The following is an 18,787-nucleotide window of genomic DNA, read 5'->3' as shown; positions in this document are numbered from 1 at the left end:
TATAAATCCTTTTTCTCTGTGTTTGAAACCTGTTTTGTGATGCCCTATTTCTGAAGACTCTGTGGTGCACACCAGCCATCTCATCTCAGAAATCATCACCATCTTTGAAGGTGAACTGTGCAAGGTAGTTAAGACTATACTGAGTTCCAATAATTTAAATTATGAGGTAAGATTGAGGGTGTTGGTCTATTTTTCAGTGGAAAAGCAACCTCTCAGGGGATCTATTTGAAGTTTTGAAATTTATAAAAAACATATGGGAACATATGGAATAAGTTGCCAGGAAGACAGCATAAGGAATGAGACGCAGTGAAGCAATGACCACCATTTATTGAACGCCCACTGTGAGTAGAACCTCGTTGAAGAGATGTGAATAAAACTAGAGTGTGTTAAAGGTAAACTATGAAGTGATTGACCAGGAAGTGGAAGGGAACCAAATATTTTAATAAAACGTCAGTAGGGTTTTCGTACGTACGTGTTAATCCTTAACATCGTTCACATGTGTCCATAGCTGTGGTGGATCTGCTTCAGGAACTGACAGATATAGACACCCTCCATGAGAGCGAAGAGGGAGCGGAAGTACTCATTGATGCTCTGGTAAGTTTCACATCCCCCTCGGGTCTTGCCGGTGTGTGTGAGGTGTTGGCATCATCCGCATCATCTCTGTGAGTGACACGGGGTGAGCTCAGGGAGCGCCCTGTGGCAAGGCTGGACTGAATGAGGAGAGTAAGAAAGTAAAAGGCGACGTGGGGTACCTTCTTCTCTGGAACTGTATTAGGGAAGGGGTTGTAGAGTCCTAGCATTTACTTATTTGTTTATTTAGCTTTTAGAGCCGCACCCACGGCACATGCAAGTTCCCTGGCTAGGGGTCAAATCAGAGCTACAGCCGCCAGCACCACAGCTCACGGCAACGCCACATCCCTGACCCACTGAGTGAGGGCAGGGATCAAACCTGCGTCCTCATGGTTACTAGTCGGATTCCTTTCCACTGTGCCACGGTGGGAACTCCGAGTCCTAGCATTTATTAAATATCTGCTGTAGGCAGGCCTTTTCTCCTTCCTTATACGTTACTGAATCCTCACCATATCCTCTCAGAAGGGTATTATTGCTGTTCTGTTCTGTTATGGCTGTGAAGTGAGGTGGAGAGAGGCAGAACAACCTGCCCACGGTCACACAGCTGGGATTTGAACCCGTGTTCTCTTTGACTCCATGTTCCTGCTCCCCTGCCCCCAGTGTGTTGCTTCTGACCTTTTTACAAAGAGTTTTTCAGGAAAGGGTTTCTTTTTTCCTCGGGGCTTTATAATCCCAAGCGCTGGTGAGGACAGGTGTCATTATTACTGCTTTTAGCGCTAGGGAATTGGGAAATGTCAAAGACGAGAACAAACCTAGCTGATCCAGGCTGGGTAGCAGCCCCTGCTGTAGAAGACAGGGACAGTCCATTTCTCTGTTCCTTTTCGTGGCGCCTAGGCAAAGCCTCGGAATCTTCCTAGCTGTCATTCCAGGCAGCAGCCAGTCAAAAGGAATTTACACGTGAGGTGAGCTGATGCAGTCTCATCAACTCACTTTACACATGAGGGGACCCAGTTGCGGAAGTGAAGCCTTCCCCTGCATCGCTGAGCTGGTCCCTGTCACAGCTGAGCAGAGCTCCTGCAGTCCTGACTTCCCCCAGCAGTTTCCGTCAAAGGAGAGGGCTCCAAGGCCCCACACCTGGCCAGTGGCCGAAGTGAGTCTGGTCCCGCCTCTAATTCTGATACCGCCTGTGGAGCTCTGTCCACTCACCATGCTATCTCCCTCAAGTTTCTGTCGATATTCCTTCCTTTCTTGTATCCTCTGCTGTCTGGTCTTTTCTCTCTGGTTAAGAATGCTAGCAAGTACTGGTTTTGATGCAGTTTGCAGAGTTCATCAAAGATGGAAGCAGCCACTTGTATTAGAAGCACCTGGGGTTGCTCTTTCGGCTACTTTCTGTCCCCATTCAAGATCTGCTAACTCAGAATGACTGGCGCTAGGGCCCTACATGATTCTGAGACCCCAGTGCTACCCTGCCCACCCTCTTCTCACCCCCTCTCTCAAGGTTCCCATGTGCCATGCTCGCAGCTGGCATTTGGTGTGAATGAATGGGTTGAGAGCCCACGGATGTGAGAAGAGCGAGGCTGGAGTCTGGCAGGGCCATTTGTGACTGAGTATGATGAAAATTTCTATGGCCATTTTTCTTTTTTTTTTAGTGCTTTCCTTTTTTTTTTTTTTTTTTGTCTTTTTGCTATTTCTTGGGCTGCTCCCGCGGCATATGGAGGTTCCCAGGCTAGGGGTCCAATCGGAGCTGTAGCCACCGGCCTATACCAGAGCCACAGCAACGCGGGGTCCGAGCCGAGTCTGCGACCTACACCACAGCTCACGGCAATGCCGGATCCTTAACCCACTGAGCAAGGGCAGGGACCGAACCCGCAACCTCATGGTTCCTAGTCGGATTCGTTAACCACTGCGCCACGATGGGAACTCCCTCTATGGCCAGTTTTCTTTCAAGTTCCTTCCTAGAGCAGACCACTACTTTTGTAGACTTCGGGACCTTTATTTTCCCTTTGAGCCACTGTGCAGAAAGAAAGAGATGATGCTGGGTGTCCTTTTGCTTGGAGGAGCATCTGAAGGAAGGCTCTGGCACTTGTTCCTTCCCTGTGTCCCCACAGTGTCATTTGTGTAGTCTTACCTTCCAGAGGTTAATTACAGTGGCCCTGAATGAGCCTTCCTGCCTGGTCCCTGGGCTGATTTTAATTATCATGCTTTGCCTGTGTGAATAGAGGAGACGAGAGAGGAACAGCTAGCCTGTCTGTTGCCTGTAAAACGAACCCAGAGACAGCAATTCACACAAAAACCCCCTTTGTGTTTTCTGTGTTGCCAAGCCCACCAGCAAAAGCTGGGTCTTGCAGATTTTATTGTTTGTTTGGAAAGAAACAGTTCCTCTTCAGCCTGGGGAGCCATTAGGTAGCTGCTATACAGGGGTTTCTGTTTGTTTAGTTTAGTTTCTTTTTTTATTATTTTAAGATTTTGACTCTTACAGCTTTCTACTGCTGGAGCTGGTATGAATCACAAACAATTGAACATTTCTAGACTCCCCTATATTATTTGCTTGTCTGCAGCCAGTCCGAAGCCATCAGTAAATATCAGAGAGCAGAGCTGATCGGTGGTCTTCTATCTGTTTTTTTCCTACCCTTGCGCTGCATTCAGGAAGAAGTTTGATAAGTATTCTGATATTACAAGGGTTGAGTTGTCTTCGTAGTTTTAATTTGGGGCCAATATTGGAGGCTTGGAATTGCGTGAGCAGAGGCTAGAGGGCATGTAGCAGAATTTATTGCGATGTGCAGTTTGCAGTTATTGCCTTGGTCTTTTTCCCAGTTGGAAGTCCTAAGCAATAGAATAGCACATTTGTGTGGAGAGAGTGCTGTGCTGGTATTCTCAGGGATCTTTGGGGTTTAGAACTGGGTTCACATCCACTGCTATTGCTTATGCAAAAGGTGAATATTTGTGCTTTGTAACAAGTTGTTTTGGTAGCCTGGAGAATGAGTTCTTTTCTGAAGAGTGGAAACACAAGGACATGTGCTGTGATGACAGTTCTCCACATGTCTCTCTGAGGAAGACTTGGGACTCCTGAGAAGCGTTATTAGATTACAGTCACTTGCCTGCTTACTAGTCCCCAAACTTGCTGTGTGCTTGGCAGTTGCATATCTTTGCTCACGTCTGCTTTCAGCTCGGCAAGCTTTGCTTCCCCTGGGCTCTCTGGAGTACTCCTACTCATCCTTTAAAGCCTCACTTAAACCTTAGCTCTCTTGAATTTTTTCAGACACATCACCTCAGCAGAATTTGTGTTCCCTTATCACTTTCTATGTCTTGGCGCCTGCCACGTGGGCTTAAAGATAGCTGTTTATAAGTTTGTCTTTCCTGAGATGTGAGCTCCATCAGGGGAGTGGCCAAAGTCGTGGCTTTGTCGCTTACCAGCTGTGTGTCCTTGGGAAAGTTACCTAACCTCTCTGGACTCATTTCCTTCTTCTGTAAAATGGGGATAAAGTAGAGCGTGTTGCACAGAGCTGAAGTGAGGAATAGATGAGCTGCTTGGTCTTTAGAATAGTGTCTCGCACAGAGTAAACCCCCAATAAATGTTGGCCATTATCTTCATAAAGGTGTTAATGTCTGGGACATATTAAATACTTAATAAATGTCAAGTTAAAATGATGTGTATCACATGCCACTCAGTGAAATATTTCTGAATGTTTGAGTTCAACATTTTTTTTCCCATTTCAACAAATATTAAAAAAAAAAAAGGGTTTTGAACAAATACTCAAGCATTTGAAGGGTGTGGGCCTACATGAGACATGGGAGGATAGATGTTTAGTATAAAAAAAAAGAATGAAATAAGTAATGACGATAATACAAATGCAAGGCAGAGTAGTAAGAACAACTGTGATAGATGCGAGCGTCTGTGGAAATGAGGAGGGAGCCATTCCTTCTGATGAGGAAGAACCAGGCAGGGCTGCAGATCCCCAGGTCTTGGACATGACCTCCGGAGGGAGGCTTCCATGTGGGGGACGTGGAGGCGTCTCAGCCAGAAGAGGTGGCAATGCGGCTGGGAGCCACCATTTGCTATAAAAAAGTTTCGCAGACGTGGCTTTGATGTGGAGAGCCAGGAGACTGCCCTAAACCCATTCTTGCCCTCAATTAGCCCTACCTAGATGTGAAACTTTGAAGCCCCATGTTGGTTTGGCTTGGGCTGGTGGGCAGTGCATCTGTGCTACTCAGGCGAGGCTCGGGCAGGCAGGTTTTCAGTTGCTCTAAGGGTACTTATGTACGTTTCTGGATCCTGTCCCTTTTATCCCTTCTCGTTTCTATTAACATCCTCACCTTCTTCTGTGTTTGTTCCCAAGTAAAATTCATTTGGTCATTCATTCACTAAATGTTTATTGTATGCTTCCTATGTTCTGGATTCTGGAACTGGGCCTCTAGCAGTGAGCAAGACTGGCACAGTCTGTTTTTGTGGAGCTCGTGTTCTAGTGTAGGGAGAAACAGGAAGTAAGCAAACAAGAAAACTACGCCTCTGTTTATGGAGAGCATAGCGTGATGTCCTGTAGAGCAACTGCAGAATCTCATTGGACTCGTAGTCAGGAAAGGCCTGAGTTCTGGATGACAAGAAGAAACCAGCCATTCAGTAATGACCGAGGGCAAGGAGTGATGTTGACATACCCGAGGAACAGAAAAAAGGCTGGTACCATCAGAGCGCAGCAGGGCTGAGGGGAGAGAGCACGTGCTGGTCGAGGCCAGACCACACTGGGCTTTGTAGGCCTTGTAGTAAGTGCAGGTGGAATTGTGAACGGCACGATTGGAGGATCATAAGCAAGGGAGTAGTAGCATAGTCTGACCTAACATTTTAAAAAGACCACTCTTGGGAGCTGTGTAAATGGTGGACTAGAGGGACAGGAGTGGAAGCTAAAATATATTAGGTAAGTTGCACCCTATCACCATGTGTGTTTTCAGAACTTGGTTGGTCAGGATTCAGTGTGTAAAGAGGGAGGTTATTGTTTTTTAAATGTGAAATCTCCAGAACTATAGCAGGTAGAAAAACTCGACTCTTGAGAAAGCTTATTGACAGATTGTACAAGACAAAAAAAGGATCCTTCAAACCCTCTCATCTCCCCTCATCTGTCCCTTTCTTATCTCCTCTTCTTTTCTTGTATCTACCCTCTCTGGTCAAGTGGAAAAGTGTGACTGATCATGCCCTTGAACTTAATTTCAGTAGGACCTGGTGGAATATTGTTTGGGAGACCTGCTAACAAGCGGAAATAACCAGTGACTTATCAGAAAACGTCAGGCTTTAGACAGTCATGATTTCCAAGGCTAGGGTTGCTCTAGCTGGTGCTTTAATCCCTAAGCAGGATTTTGTTTTTAGTTTCAGACTTGGTCACAGGTCCAAAAAAATAGGCGTGAAGGTGGTAGACCCAGGGGTGTAGAGGGACAGAATGCTAATTTGTGCTTCTCACTAGATGATATCCAGAGCTATGCATAACATAAATATTTTTCCAGGGGTCCACTCAGCTAAATCTATTTTGACTGCTTTGACCCTCCTGCAGTCAGATGAAATTGCATTTAACCCAGCTAAACATAAAGTTTCACACTTTGCAAGCTTAAAAAGGCTGTCTGTTAGAAGTTAGATTTTTGTAGCAAGAAAAAAGATTTCCTCCAGCCAGATACCCTTTACCCGTAATCATTCAGTTCTGGGAGTTGAATGCTTTGCTTACTGCCACTGTCTCCACTGCTTTTCCCAGACAGCAGACACGGGTAACATAACTAAGAATCAAGGAAGGAGGGGGTGGAAATAATGCAGATAATGCAGCAGTAAGCAGTTGAAACTGGTGAAGCAGTTTGCAGAACTGACAAAGCAGTGTGATACCCAGCGGAGTTGCAGTGTCTGCTGCTTTAGGATTCTGGGAGATTATAAGTCAATCAGGGTGATTTAGGGAAAAACAAACTGTGCCATGGCTCATGTTTCTCCCCCAGATGTTTTTCTGTTTTCTCTCACATACCCAAATTGTCCAATTAATTAGGGAAAACATTGCAGTGGATTTCTTTGGTGAAGCTTTTTTTTTTTTTTTTTTTTTTTTTTTTTGCTGGCTGTGAGATTTGAGAGCAAGATTGTCTATCTCCTTGATATAAGAGAGGGAAATAGCTCTTTCTTGTATTTACAGGAGCTCTCAATTCTGGTATCAGTAGCCCCTCAAATATGCAGCTAATGTCTTTCACTGCCCCTCACACCAGACATAAAGGAGAGCCTAGAAGAATCAAATTCATTTGTGATTCAGGTTTTATGAATTAATAATTTCAGCTTTTTCCCCTTCCAGATGCTTCCCTTAGGTCCCCCCAGAAAGAGTAAAGAGGCTTTATTTCACAGTCTCTCTCTCAATCTCTCAATCTCTCTCTCTCTCTCTCTCTCTCTCTCTTGCCATTGTTCCATCCTCAGGCTCAGTTTGAATTGTGTCTGTAGAGTGCCTTGTACACAAGTGTTCCAGAATCATGAGTCGAATGAGATCATTTCCTTCTCTCTCCTTTTTTCCCCCCTCCTTTCTTTTCCCCCCATTGAAGTGACAGGGTATGATAAAAAATAGTCTTGGAGTTGTCACTTCTATCACAAGCTCTGTGACTTTGACCAGGCTAATTAACCTCTCTGGACCTTTGTTTTCTCACTTGTAAAAGCTGTAAGGATTACATGAGAGTAAATGGAGATGCACACACACATATGTGTATGTGTCTATATATATACATATGTGTATAGACATTATGTGTATATATATATATATATAGACACATATAAACACACATATATATATAGGATTACTGTACACAAAAGTATTTTATCAGTTTATTTAAATTTAGCAAATTTACTGAATGTCTGCTATATGTAGTATTACACTTGACTTTGAAAATATGCCAAGATGAATAAGGGTGCAGTGCCTGCCTTCAAAGCATTTGAGTTTTTCTTAGCCTGTGGGAGATAAGAACAGTGAATAATCAGGTATCAGAAGAAGTAAAGGATTAGATTCAACCTCTGTACATAATTTTTGAGCCAGACTCAGGGTAGGGCATGTCACATAATTTCATTTAATCTTTACAGCTTATTCCCATTTCCTAAGCGAAGAAACTGAGGCAGTGAGAGAAAGGATATACCACGAGCATACAGCAGATCTTACCTTCCAGTGAGGGTTTACTTATTGGCTATGACTTAAACGTTTATTACCAGGTAGATAATCGCTTCTGGATTTTTAGATGTTTCCTTAGTTATCTTCCTTTTTTTTTTGTCTTTTTGCTATTTCTTGGGCCGCTTCCACGGCATATGTAGGTTCCCAGGCTAGGGGTCGAATCGGAGCTGTAGCTGCCAGCCTACACCAGAGCCAGAGCAACGCAGGATCCGAGCCGAGTCTGCGACCTACACCACAGCTCACGGCAACACCAGATCGTTAACCCACTGAGCAAGGGCAGGGATCGAACCCGCAACCTCATGGTTCCTAGTTGGATTCGTTAACCACTGCGCCATGATGAGAACTCCCTTAGTTGTCTTCTTTGATGTGCCTCAGAGTTCCCTAAAGGCCATCTCTGTAAGGTGGCATGAGGTGGCATAAGCATTATTTCACTTTGGTTTTTGCTTCTGATGCCACTGCTTAGTAGCTGTGTGGTCTTGGCTAAGTCATTAATTTCTCTAGTGTCATCTGTATGACTTAAGTTTCTTATAAGTGTTATGTGAATCAGATTAAATAAGAGAAAAATATGATTGCTTTTTAAATGCAGTCTATGTGATATAAACATAAGGCATTTTATTATGTTAATATTGTTTTCAAGAAGGAATCAGAAGTTCATCAAAAGTAATAGTTTCAGGAGTTCCCATCGTGGCTCAGTGGTTAACGAATCCAACTAGGAACCATGAGGTTGCGGGTTTGATCCCTGGCCTTGCTCATGGGCTGGAGACCCAGCGCTGCCGTGAGCTGTGGTGTAGGTCGCAGACGCGGCTTGGATCCCACATTGCTGTGGCTGTGGCTGTGGCCGGCGGCTACAGCTCTGATTAGACCCCTAGCCTGGGAACCTCTATATGCCAAGGAAGCGGCCCTAAAAAAGGCAAAAAGACCAAAAAAAAAAAAAAGTAATAGTTTCGTAGAAGTTTAGCATGGAAACTTAGGAATGTTTTGAGTTTAGCCCTACATTTTGAGGTCAGTGTAAAAATTGTGGCAAGGAAACTTCCCAACTGACCATCTCTTGGTGCTGTGGTCTAGAAGTGTGCTTTTGACTTGAGTGAACTTAAGACTGACTTAAGATGGCATTTTGGTCGGGTGTTTTAAATATCACTTAGAATTAGAAAGAGCACAGGACTTGATTTCAGAAGGCCTAGGTTCAAGTGCTAGCACCTGACTCACTAACTTTGTAACCCTGAATTTTACCTTGTCTAAAATTAAGCTTTTGTCTAAAATTCGGGGTGATGATGCCTGCCTGTTCCTTGCCTTGGTGTCCCTTCACGACCCAGAAGAGCTATTGGGATGGGAAGGCATATCGTAAACTACAGTGGCAGGTTGTTTACTATGTTCACTCAGTGAAGAATTGAGTATGGGACTAGGAATTTGGGGGACAGTTTTGTGATATGTAACCCCTTCTCCTTTTGCTTCTCTGTTGCTGAAGGTGGATGGGCAAGTGGTTGCGCTGCTCGTGCAGAATCTCGAGCGCCTGGATGAGTCTGTGAAAGAAGAGGCGGATGGCGTCCACAACACTCTGGGTAAGGAGAAGGGTGGGCAGCATTCTCGGAGTTTCTTTGTGTTTGTTTTGGGGTTTGGTGCTCATTTCCTTCCTCCTTCATAATAGAGTCAACAGCAGGAAGGTTTTCGCTTTTTCTGCTCCCAAACTGCCTTTTCAGAAATGAAGACCCTGTGTAAATTTCATATAGCTGCTGCTTTGGTTTGGCTTACAGGTAATAAAAGCAGAAATCCTCTAAGTAGGTAACCTTCCTGGACAAAAAACTGCTGACTTCTTTGAGCAGGGCTTTGCCTTTGCCTCCGAAAGTTAGGATGAACTCTATGCAGGATGAAATCTTTTTTTTTTTTTTTTTTCCCCTTGGAAAATGTGTATTTTACAACTTCTGAACTCCCTTCTTTTGGTTTTTCTTCCCATTTCCCTTCAGTGGAACTCCACACTTTTGAACAACTGAGTACAGGCATACCTCATCTTATCGTACTTTATTGTGCTTTGCAGGTATTACATTTTTACACACTGAGGGTTGAACCCTGCCTTGTCAGATGATGGTTAGCATTATTTAGTCATACGGTGTTTTCAAATTATGTACATTGTTTTTTAGACATAATGCTATTGTGCACTTAATAGACTACAGTATAACATAGATATAACTTTTATATGTACTAGGAAACCAAAACATTCATATGACTCTATTGTGCTGTTTATTGCAGTGCTCTGAAATCGAACCCATAATATCTCTGAGGTGTGCCTGTACCTTTTTAGGACATTTTATTTGAAAAAGAGTTAGTGATTCTTTCCCTTCTTATGCGTACTTTGCCATGAAAACTGTGAGTTGACATATTGCTGTTAACTTGGCTGCCACTGTATCATATGTTCGTTTAAGTGGGTTCCTCTGCAATATTTCCCTTCCTCCTCTTATTTCTTGTATCGCCCCAGTCTTTCCTGGTGCAAAGTTGCTGAACCAATAGCCTATTTAAAATTGTGCTTTGGGGTAGTCCTCTTGATCACCGTTCGCTATTTATAAGACCAAAGGTGACATATCTACAAGCAGAGCTTGAGAAATGAACAAGGCCCAGCAAAAGCAGAGATTTTGATGAGATTAAATTTTCTCTCAGCTCCTTTGTGTCTACCACCGATTTCTCTTGTGGTTTTATACTCTCTATTGTGAAGATTTTCATAAAGAAGGAGGAAGACATAGCACCTAGGGAGTCAGAGAAGAGAGAACACAACGATATGTAATCTGGGGGTTAGCTCTCGTCTACAGCTGGAATTTGGCATTGCCATCCGTTAGCCGATGCTGAATTTGCTGAATAGCAAGCTTATCAAAAGTCTTAACTGACTGTTAATCAAAAGAGCCTGATGTAATGGAAAAAGCACAGGCCTGGCAGGCTATGGAGAGCCGCCTACTTTCTGCTTGATCCCTTACCAGCAGCTCAGGAGAGTCATCCCTCTTTCCCTTATTAAGCACCTGATGTTTGTCAGGCACTGTGCGAGGCAGTGGGTGGTTTAAAGATGAACTAGGCACAGTTCTATTCCTTAAGAGGCAGATGGATGGGAAAGTCTTGAACAGAAAGGAAAGATGATACAGGGTGACAAATGGTATAATAGGAGACAGTGGGGAACACTGTGGAAGTGAAGAGGAGGGGTTTCCGAATTGCTGGATAGAAGCGGGTAGCTGGTGGGGCCTGAGTATGAAGACAGGTACTTTGGACGGAGAAATGTGAAACAGATCCTCCTGCAGGGCAGTATCATTTGTAAAGCTGTGAATGGGCAAGGGCTTTGCCGAAAGACTGAAGAGGTACTGTGACAGCAAGAGGTAGGTGCGGTGGGAGATGGGACCCCAGGAGTATGTTTGTCCAGGTTGTGAAAGACCTTCTAAACCACGGCAAGATGTTTGGATTTCATTCTAGTAGATGATAGAAGGCCATCCAAAGTTTAAGCAGAAGAGTAAGATAAAGGCATGGGAGATTAAAATGAATGAGCTGAGTTTTTAGAAAATACAAGAAAGTAATTGAAGGTATTGTAATGACCGTCATCTCTTGGGGACGTCCTTGCTACTCTGCTCCCATAGCTCTGCATCCACTCCTTGAGGGGCTGCCTGGTCATTCTCTAACTTGCCGTTGGCGAGGCTGATGCGGGCCAAAGAGTAAGGAAGAAGATAGGAAGTGGAGTGCTTTCTTCAGCCCTTTGTCCTCAGAGCTCAGACCCACTCTGTTCTGGTCATTGTGTTTGGAGAGCACAGGACGCCTCTGCTTTTTGATATAACATGTCCTGGGGTGTGGAGCGGAAGGGACCCTGAAGGAAATGAAAGCATCGGATGTATTAGAATGGGACTAGAGGTTTGGGCTTTTATTTTTCTCTCCTTTTATGGCCACACCTGCAGCACATGGAAGTTCCTGGGTCAGGGGTCAAACCGAAGCTGCAGCTGCCGGCCTATGCCACAGCAATGCCAGATTGTTAACCCACTGGTTGAGGCCAGGGATCGAACCCATAACCTCACAGAGGCAACGTCAGGTCCTTAACCCACTGAGCCACAATGGGAACTCCAGTTGTTGTTGTTTTCTCATGTCCCCTTTTTTAGTATTATAATCATGTAATCACTTTTTTTTGCCTCATTTAAAATGTTTCTATGAAACAGCAGTTTGGTTGTTGTGAAGAGATAGCCGGACCGGTTATATTTATTTCTGAGTACCTGACAGTACAGGCCTTTCCCCCTGATACACATTGTTTTGTTCAGTGAAGATTGTGCTTGTTTCCTTTGTAGTGTCCAGAGAAAGAGAACTGAAAACGGATGAGTCGTGAAAGAAAGAGGGTGTGCATTCATCGTCTGATGTCTTTCCTTAAGGCTTCTGCCTGGCCCCCTGTCTCTTTAGTCACAGGTCTCGGGGACTCCAGCACAGTGAGACTAAGAGGGCCTTTGGAGTAGACGGATAGTCATACTTTTGTGTGTTCTGCTGTGGTGTTGTTCTATTAACAGAAATTTTTTCACTTGTTCCTTTAGTGAATTTCATCACTTTCAGTTATGAGTTTTACTTGTAACATAACTTGAAGGGAAAAAAAAAAAAGTTAACATCTCCCTGGTTACTCTACAAATGACAACACAGCATCTGGCTGGGAGGAATAGAGGGAAATGGGAAGAGAAAGAAAATGCCTCCCAGGGGAGCAAGCTAGTTGCAGATGGAAACCAGGTTGCCCTCTGAAATGACTGGTGTCTGTCTCCCTTCAGCTATTGTGGAGAACATGGCAGAGTTCCGGCCAGAGATGTGTACAGAGGCCGCCCAGCAGGGTCTTCTGCAGTGGCTGCTGAAGCGGCTGAAGGTAAGTGTGGCTTTGTGGGATGGCAGCTCAAACCTCCCTTTGCCCTGGGCATGTCCCACGCTGGGTCATTGGCACAGATGGTTATTCCTGGGCAGTGTGATCTAGTTTTGGAATCTTTTGGCAAGCTGTTGTCTTTCTTTGCTTCTCTTCTCTCATGTGCTTTAAAAATAGCCTTTCATACCCCTGAAAATAATATGAACATGTCTTCAGTACAGACAAACTCATGTGGTACAGAAAGCTTGTACTGAAAATTTCCTCTCTGCTGATTCCTTCTGGTTCCACTTCTCAGAGACAGCCACTCTTAACAACATTTTATCTATCCTTTCAGAAATCTTCTGTGTAAATAGGAGTGTGTGTATGTTTAACAAATAGAATTGTATGTGATTTTCTTTTGCAAGTTGATTTTCTTCACTGGACCAATGGGCACCTAGTATTCCATTTTACGGTGGTTCCAAAATTAATTTAACCATTCTCGTGTTTAAGAGAGTTTTTCACTGTTAAAACAGTGCTGCAGTGGAGTTCTCTTGTGGTGCAGCAGGTGAAGGATCTGGCGTTGTCACTGTCGTGGTGGGTTGTTGCTAGGGCATGGGTTTGATCCTTGGCCCAGGAACTTCCACATGCCATGGGTGTAGCCAGATAACAAAACAAAACAAATAAACAGTGCTACAGTGAATAGCCCCATATGCACAACACATTTTTTTTTCTTGCATACTTTTGGCAGTTTATCTATAGGATAAATTCCTAGAAGTACAGAATGCACGTTAGCCTTTCTGGTGGATACTGCAGTATTTCCCTTTATGGTTGCCCCTCTGAGGTGAGAGGGTCTATTTTCGCTAGCAACACTGGTTATTTTCAAACTTAAACTTTTGTTAAAGTAATAAGTGAAAACTGGTGTTTTATTTTAATTTAGAATTTTAAGATCAAGTCTTTCAGTTTATTAGCCATTTGTATTCATCTCTTAGCTTCCTATTTCTATCCTGTGTTCCTATTTCTATTGGATCATTCATTCTCTTTCCTTGCTCACATAGTCCTTTTGGCCATCCATCTTTTTCCCATGTAGTGCTGTCCCATAGAGTGACTGAGGAAGGGGAGAGGCAGGAGCGTCTCTCAGAGTAGTGTTCACCAAAGATGTGATGAGGGGCAGTTTGGACCACTTCTGTGTTGCTGAAATAATCTTGGTGAAGAAGGATTCCAGACTTTGCAGTGAGCAGGAGGCACGTGTTTGTAGCTTGCATGATTCTTTAGGTATTCTTGGCCTTGGCCGTGCTTCAGAGTGTAGTAGAGACCCAGAGAGTCTGAGGTGCATCCGGTCAGATTTATCCCCCACTATTTTGGCAGGACTAAGGAAGAAGACCCTGCCTAAGATATCAAAGGCCCCACGGTTCCCTACCTCTCTGACAGTCTAGGTCTTCCCCACGCCTACTTGTTTAACCCTTTGTTCCCATTAAATCTATAACGTGGACATATGTTAATATGCCTTGAGGCTATTCAGCTAGCCTGTATACTACCATCTGTGGGCATGGGCACATTTGCCTGGCCACGGCTGCAGCAACACTGGAACCTGAGCCGCTGCAGTCAGATTCTTAACCCACTGCACCACAGCGGACTCCAGAAATGCAGGCTCTTTGACCCATCTCAGACTCACTGAATCTGCCCAGCTTGGGTTGGAGGCAGCAATCTGTGTTTAACCTGTAGGTGATTCTGATGCAGGTTGACGTCTGAGATCCCCATCCTAGAGTACCTATATTTCCATTGTGTGATAAAACCTTGCCATTTAACTGATCTGTCCATGTTTAATCAATAGTCCTCAAGTAATTCCTCAGTGAGTGGCACACTGGTAAGTCTCCTTTTTTGTACCGGTAGCCTAGCAGATGTAGAGATACTGATGGATTTCTTCATCCACTAAATGAAACCTCACTAATTTGTGCTGCTAATAAGGATAAAACCTATTGCAGAGGGTTTCACTCAGTGGTTTAACAGGTAAGCAGATAACAGTTGTGTGAGAGACACAGCGTCGTCGTTCATTTCTTAATGGGAAAGACAAACATAACGATGTTGTGTACTGCTAAAAATACCACCAAAACTTTTTTGTTTTCTAAAGAAACAAAATTAAGATTCCTTTTTTGTATTCCAGTTAAAACACTGCTTCAAAAACAGTTGCAATATTCAGTGTATGAGCTAATGAATTGAGAATTGGCTACGTTTTATACTACACACACAACTGGTTGATGCTAAAGCCTTAGCTTCTTATGACCAGAAGTTAGGATTTTGTAGGACACAGTCTGCTTTGACAGTTGTACAGGGCTATAGATGTGTTTGAACCTGCCCCATGTGTTCCAGGTACCAGAGGTGAGCTGCAGAAATAACCTGCAGCTTCTAGCTGCGGGTGGTGGCATAATTGTCTTGTACTTTCCAAAAAAGCAGCAGCTTCCAAAAAGGTGAAGTTTAATTTTATTCAAGGCTAGTACATGCTGAGTACAAACCTATGCCTGACTCTGTAATTACTCTGATAGCTGAAAGATTTAGTATCACCAGGCTCCTGGATAGAAGAGAGCCCCAGAAGTTCCAACTCGCGTTGGCTGACTTTGCAAAATCCAAGCGATTATATCTGCTCAATGAATTCTCCTTTTTCCTGATTTTGACTAAATGTTCTTATAATTTGGCCATTTGGTATTCCAGGCTTGGAGGCTGTCACCTTCAGCTGAGATTTAAACAAATAAAACTTTCTTGGTGACTTTTGTCTTTGGCTAGACATGAAACAGTCTCCTTTTCCATCTAGTCCACAGTCTCACTTAACAAAAGAGATATGTTAGGAGGTTAGGTTAGGTTAGGGAGGCAGAGTATTTTGGCCAAAATCACATAGCTTGTACCTGTTAGAATGGAGATTCTGACCGGGATATTTTGGATACCAGTCATCAGAAAAACTTGCAGCACTTACTATGTGTTAGGTACTTCTGTATTGTTTAATTCTCATAGTAACTCTCCAAATAAGATATTGTTTTATTATTTCCATTTTACAGATAAAGACACTTGAGGAAATGTTACTTTGGTGACAGATGACCATTCTTTCTTTTTTTTTTGCTTTTTAGAGCCATAGATGAGGCATATGGAAGTTTCCAGGCTAGGGGTCGAATCAGAGCTACAGCTGCCAGCCTACACCACAGCCACAGCAATGCCAGATCCAAGCCGTGTCTGCAACCTACACCACAGTTCACAGCAACACTGGATCCTTAACCTCCCAAGTGAGGTCAGGGCTTAAACCTGTATCCAAGTTGGTTCAACTAGTCAGGTTGGCCATAACAGGAACTCCCTAGATGACCATTCTTAATTTATGGTGCTATTGGTGTCTCAGTAATTCTGTTTTTATAGGTTCCTATGCTAAAAAGAACCTAATAGTCCCATTTAAAGTAAAGTCCAAACAATACATATTTATGTCCTAAGAATTTAATAGCCGTTTGAAAAAAATAATATGTATGAATTGAAAGAAAATATATTTTTTAAATTTCCTTTTGAAACACCACAATTACTTCCCGATAGATGTGTGTGCCTTTTGAGTTCTGCAAACCTTGTTAAACCTCGGAATCAGTTTGAACATCAGCATCTTCATTCCTATTCCACAGTGATTTTCACACAGTTCTTTTACCACCACAACCACCAAAACCCAGCTTCGCACCAAAAAAGGATGTCATCAAAAGTACCTGTAATGGTTAATGCACTTACTGTGAACAGTGTCAGATGTCACTGTGCTTTCCTTGGAAATCCTGAATCCTTGGAATCTCCTGTGAATTCAGTATGATGTCCCAGGTACTTTCGCACACAGTTTGGGAACTCCAGACTTTGTGTCACATAAGTAGTACAAGCTCATGAATTAAATCCGGATATGTCTGAGCCTAGATTCATGTCCTTTTTTTTTTTTTTTTTGTGACTGTATTACTTGATAGAATTAATTTTGATTCAGTATAATTTTTTATATGACCTCAGTGGACCAGGTTCATGTCAAATTCTCCTCCATTTGCTGTCATGTTTAGTTATTTGTCTTGCATATAGCAAATGCCCAAGAAATGCTTGTTGGATGAAAGAGGAAACCTCCCCAAACCTTAGAGACAGGAATTTATAAAATCACATAAAAGACAAGAGGCATTGGAACCACCAGAAAGGCTATTGCTTTAGTGGCCTGATGCCTTTTGGCTTCCTTTACTTAAGTGTATTTTGTTTCACATAAGAACCTTGACCCTTGAAAAGCTGCATATAAGTTGGTGTGGCTTAAATAATTTAAGCTAGCAATACATGTAACTTAAATAATTTGAGTTAAGTGATTTTATTAGGAAATCCTTCATTCTGATATAGATACCCCTTGGCTTTTCACTTTTGTGTTTTGACTGGTATAAAACTGTTTTTCTTGAAATGAAAATTTCACAGATTGCATTTAAACCCTGGCTGTTGTACTGAATTTCCTGAAACAAGGCCTTAAGCTTGTCCAGGGAGCATACCTTGCAGTCAGCACACATAAGACCTTGTATTTACAGATCTTTTAACCTAAGATGGGTCATACCTGGTCAGCCTCCTGAAACCCTGTGGGGTGCACTTAGGCTTGATAAGGAAGATGTGCAGAGAGAACGGAAAAGATGCTGGGTGTTGCTTCATTAGGGGCCACTCTTCCTTCTTAAGTGAAAAATCAATGTCCAAACAGAGCTGTGAATGGCTCTAAGGTGATGGAGGTGTTAGCTGAAAGATAAACACTTCCCCTGTCCTTTCCAGGTACAGTAATTATTCATCAGTTCAAAAACCTGGATAGGCAGCAAGGCTCCTGCTGATTAACAGTCATCTCTATGCCTACATATTAAGGATCAAGGGTACGATAAATAAAAACACATCAGTGAAGCTGGCTCCTCTTTGTGTCCCTTGATCCAAGGGGTCTTCTCCATGGTGAGGTACTTGAGTCTCACCGCTATGGAAGCAGCAGTGTGGCTGACCATGAAGGATGGGCTCTGCAGTAGATGCGTCCCCTCTGCAGCTCCAAGTAGCAGAGCCTGCAGCTGGGAAAGAACTGTGGGTAATAATTTGGGTGTTAAAATATTAACGCAATTCTGCATATTTAATGTGGTTTCCTTTTTAAATAGTAGGCAGATTATGGCCCACCAGCAGATAGGTTTATTATTTCAAATTAAATTTTAAGCATTAAAAAAAAATCCAAAAGGAGCTACTTTGTTATAAAGACATTCAACTAATCTAAACAAGAACTTGCTTTCTTTTCACCTTCTCTGATCATCTATAAGCTAATTGACAGCCTGATTTTATGATTGTTAGCTTGTGAATGAAGCCTCATGATGGATTTTAGTCGGAAAAGTTCAAAACTTTCCATCATTCATCTGGTTCACATTTGAATTTGTACTATGTGCTAAACAATAATCCCTGGACTCAAAATGGGGAATCTGGGAAGGCTTCCCAGAGGAGGTGACATTCTTGTCTGGGTGTGAGGTGTGTGAGAGCCATTGTGTACATCTGCCATTTGCTGTTTTGCTACGTAGTACTTGAGTCTGGTCTCGTTTTTTAACCCTTAACCTGCCTTTTCCCTTTCTAACTTGTACTTCTCTCTACCTCGGATTCTAGTACTTGTGAAAAATGTGTCCTAGGGAAGGAAGCAAGGCCCCTCATGTTCTTCTCATTTCTCCTATTTCCCCACAGGCAAAGATGCCTTTCGATGCCAACAAACTGTATTGCAGTGAAGTGCTGGCCATATTGCTCCAGGACAATGATGGTGAGGCTCCCTCTCAGTATTGATATTCTGTTAGGATAGGAGCCAGGCTTGTTTCAGATCATGACAGCAAGCTCTCTTGCCTTTGGCATCCCCTTGCTCTCCCTCTCGCTCTCTGTGCAGCTTTTGTACTCCGTCAAGCTGTATTGATTTTGTTTGCTGATGTATCAGTGTTAGACGGCTGTAAAATCTGACAGTTAGCTTCATTTTTTTTCTTCCTCTATTTTTTTTCCCCTTTTAGAAAACAGGGAATTGCTTGGGGAGCTGGATGGAATCGATGTGCTTCTTCAGCAGTTATCCGTGAGTAATTCTTAGGCTTCCTGTCTGCCACGAAGATATATGGCTTTCTTTAAATGGGAGGTGGAGCCGGAAATTGTGGGAAGGAGTAAGCCATGTGATGCAAGCCATATGGAGTATGTTGGCAGGTATGAGGTCATGTTGGCAGTGTAA

The 18,787-nt window shown here is 43.2% G+C and overlaps 1 protein-coding gene across 1 annotated transcript in view; it reads left to right on the top strand.

Annotated features, from left to right (window-relative positions):
• Positions 1–18,787, top strand: part of CTNNBL1 (catenin beta like 1) — a 179,174-nt gene that overhangs the window by 66,816 nt on the left and 93,571 nt on the right. Inside the window, exons 5-9 of the mRNA XM_047771120.1 lie at positions 497–594; positions 9,196–9,289; positions 12,491–12,582; positions 18,268–18,340; positions 18,579–18,637. Coding sequence (XP_047627076.1) covers positions 497–594; positions 9,196–9,289; positions 12,491–12,582; positions 18,268–18,340; positions 18,579–18,637 — 416 coding nt within the window. The remainder of the gene's footprint in view (positions 1–496; positions 595–9,195; positions 9,290–12,490; positions 12,583–18,267; positions 18,341–18,578; positions 18,638–18,787) is intronic.

This window comes from Phacochoerus africanus, chromosome 3 (genome assembly GCF_016906955.1).
Source record: "Phacochoerus africanus isolate WHEZ1 chromosome 3, ROS_Pafr_v1, whole genome shotgun sequence".
NCBI classification, from domain to species: Eukaryota; Metazoa; Chordata; class Mammalia; order Artiodactyla; family Suidae; genus Phacochoerus; species Phacochoerus africanus.
Note: the sequence above shows the minus strand (reverse complement) of the source record. Positions and strands in the feature narration are given on the sequence as shown.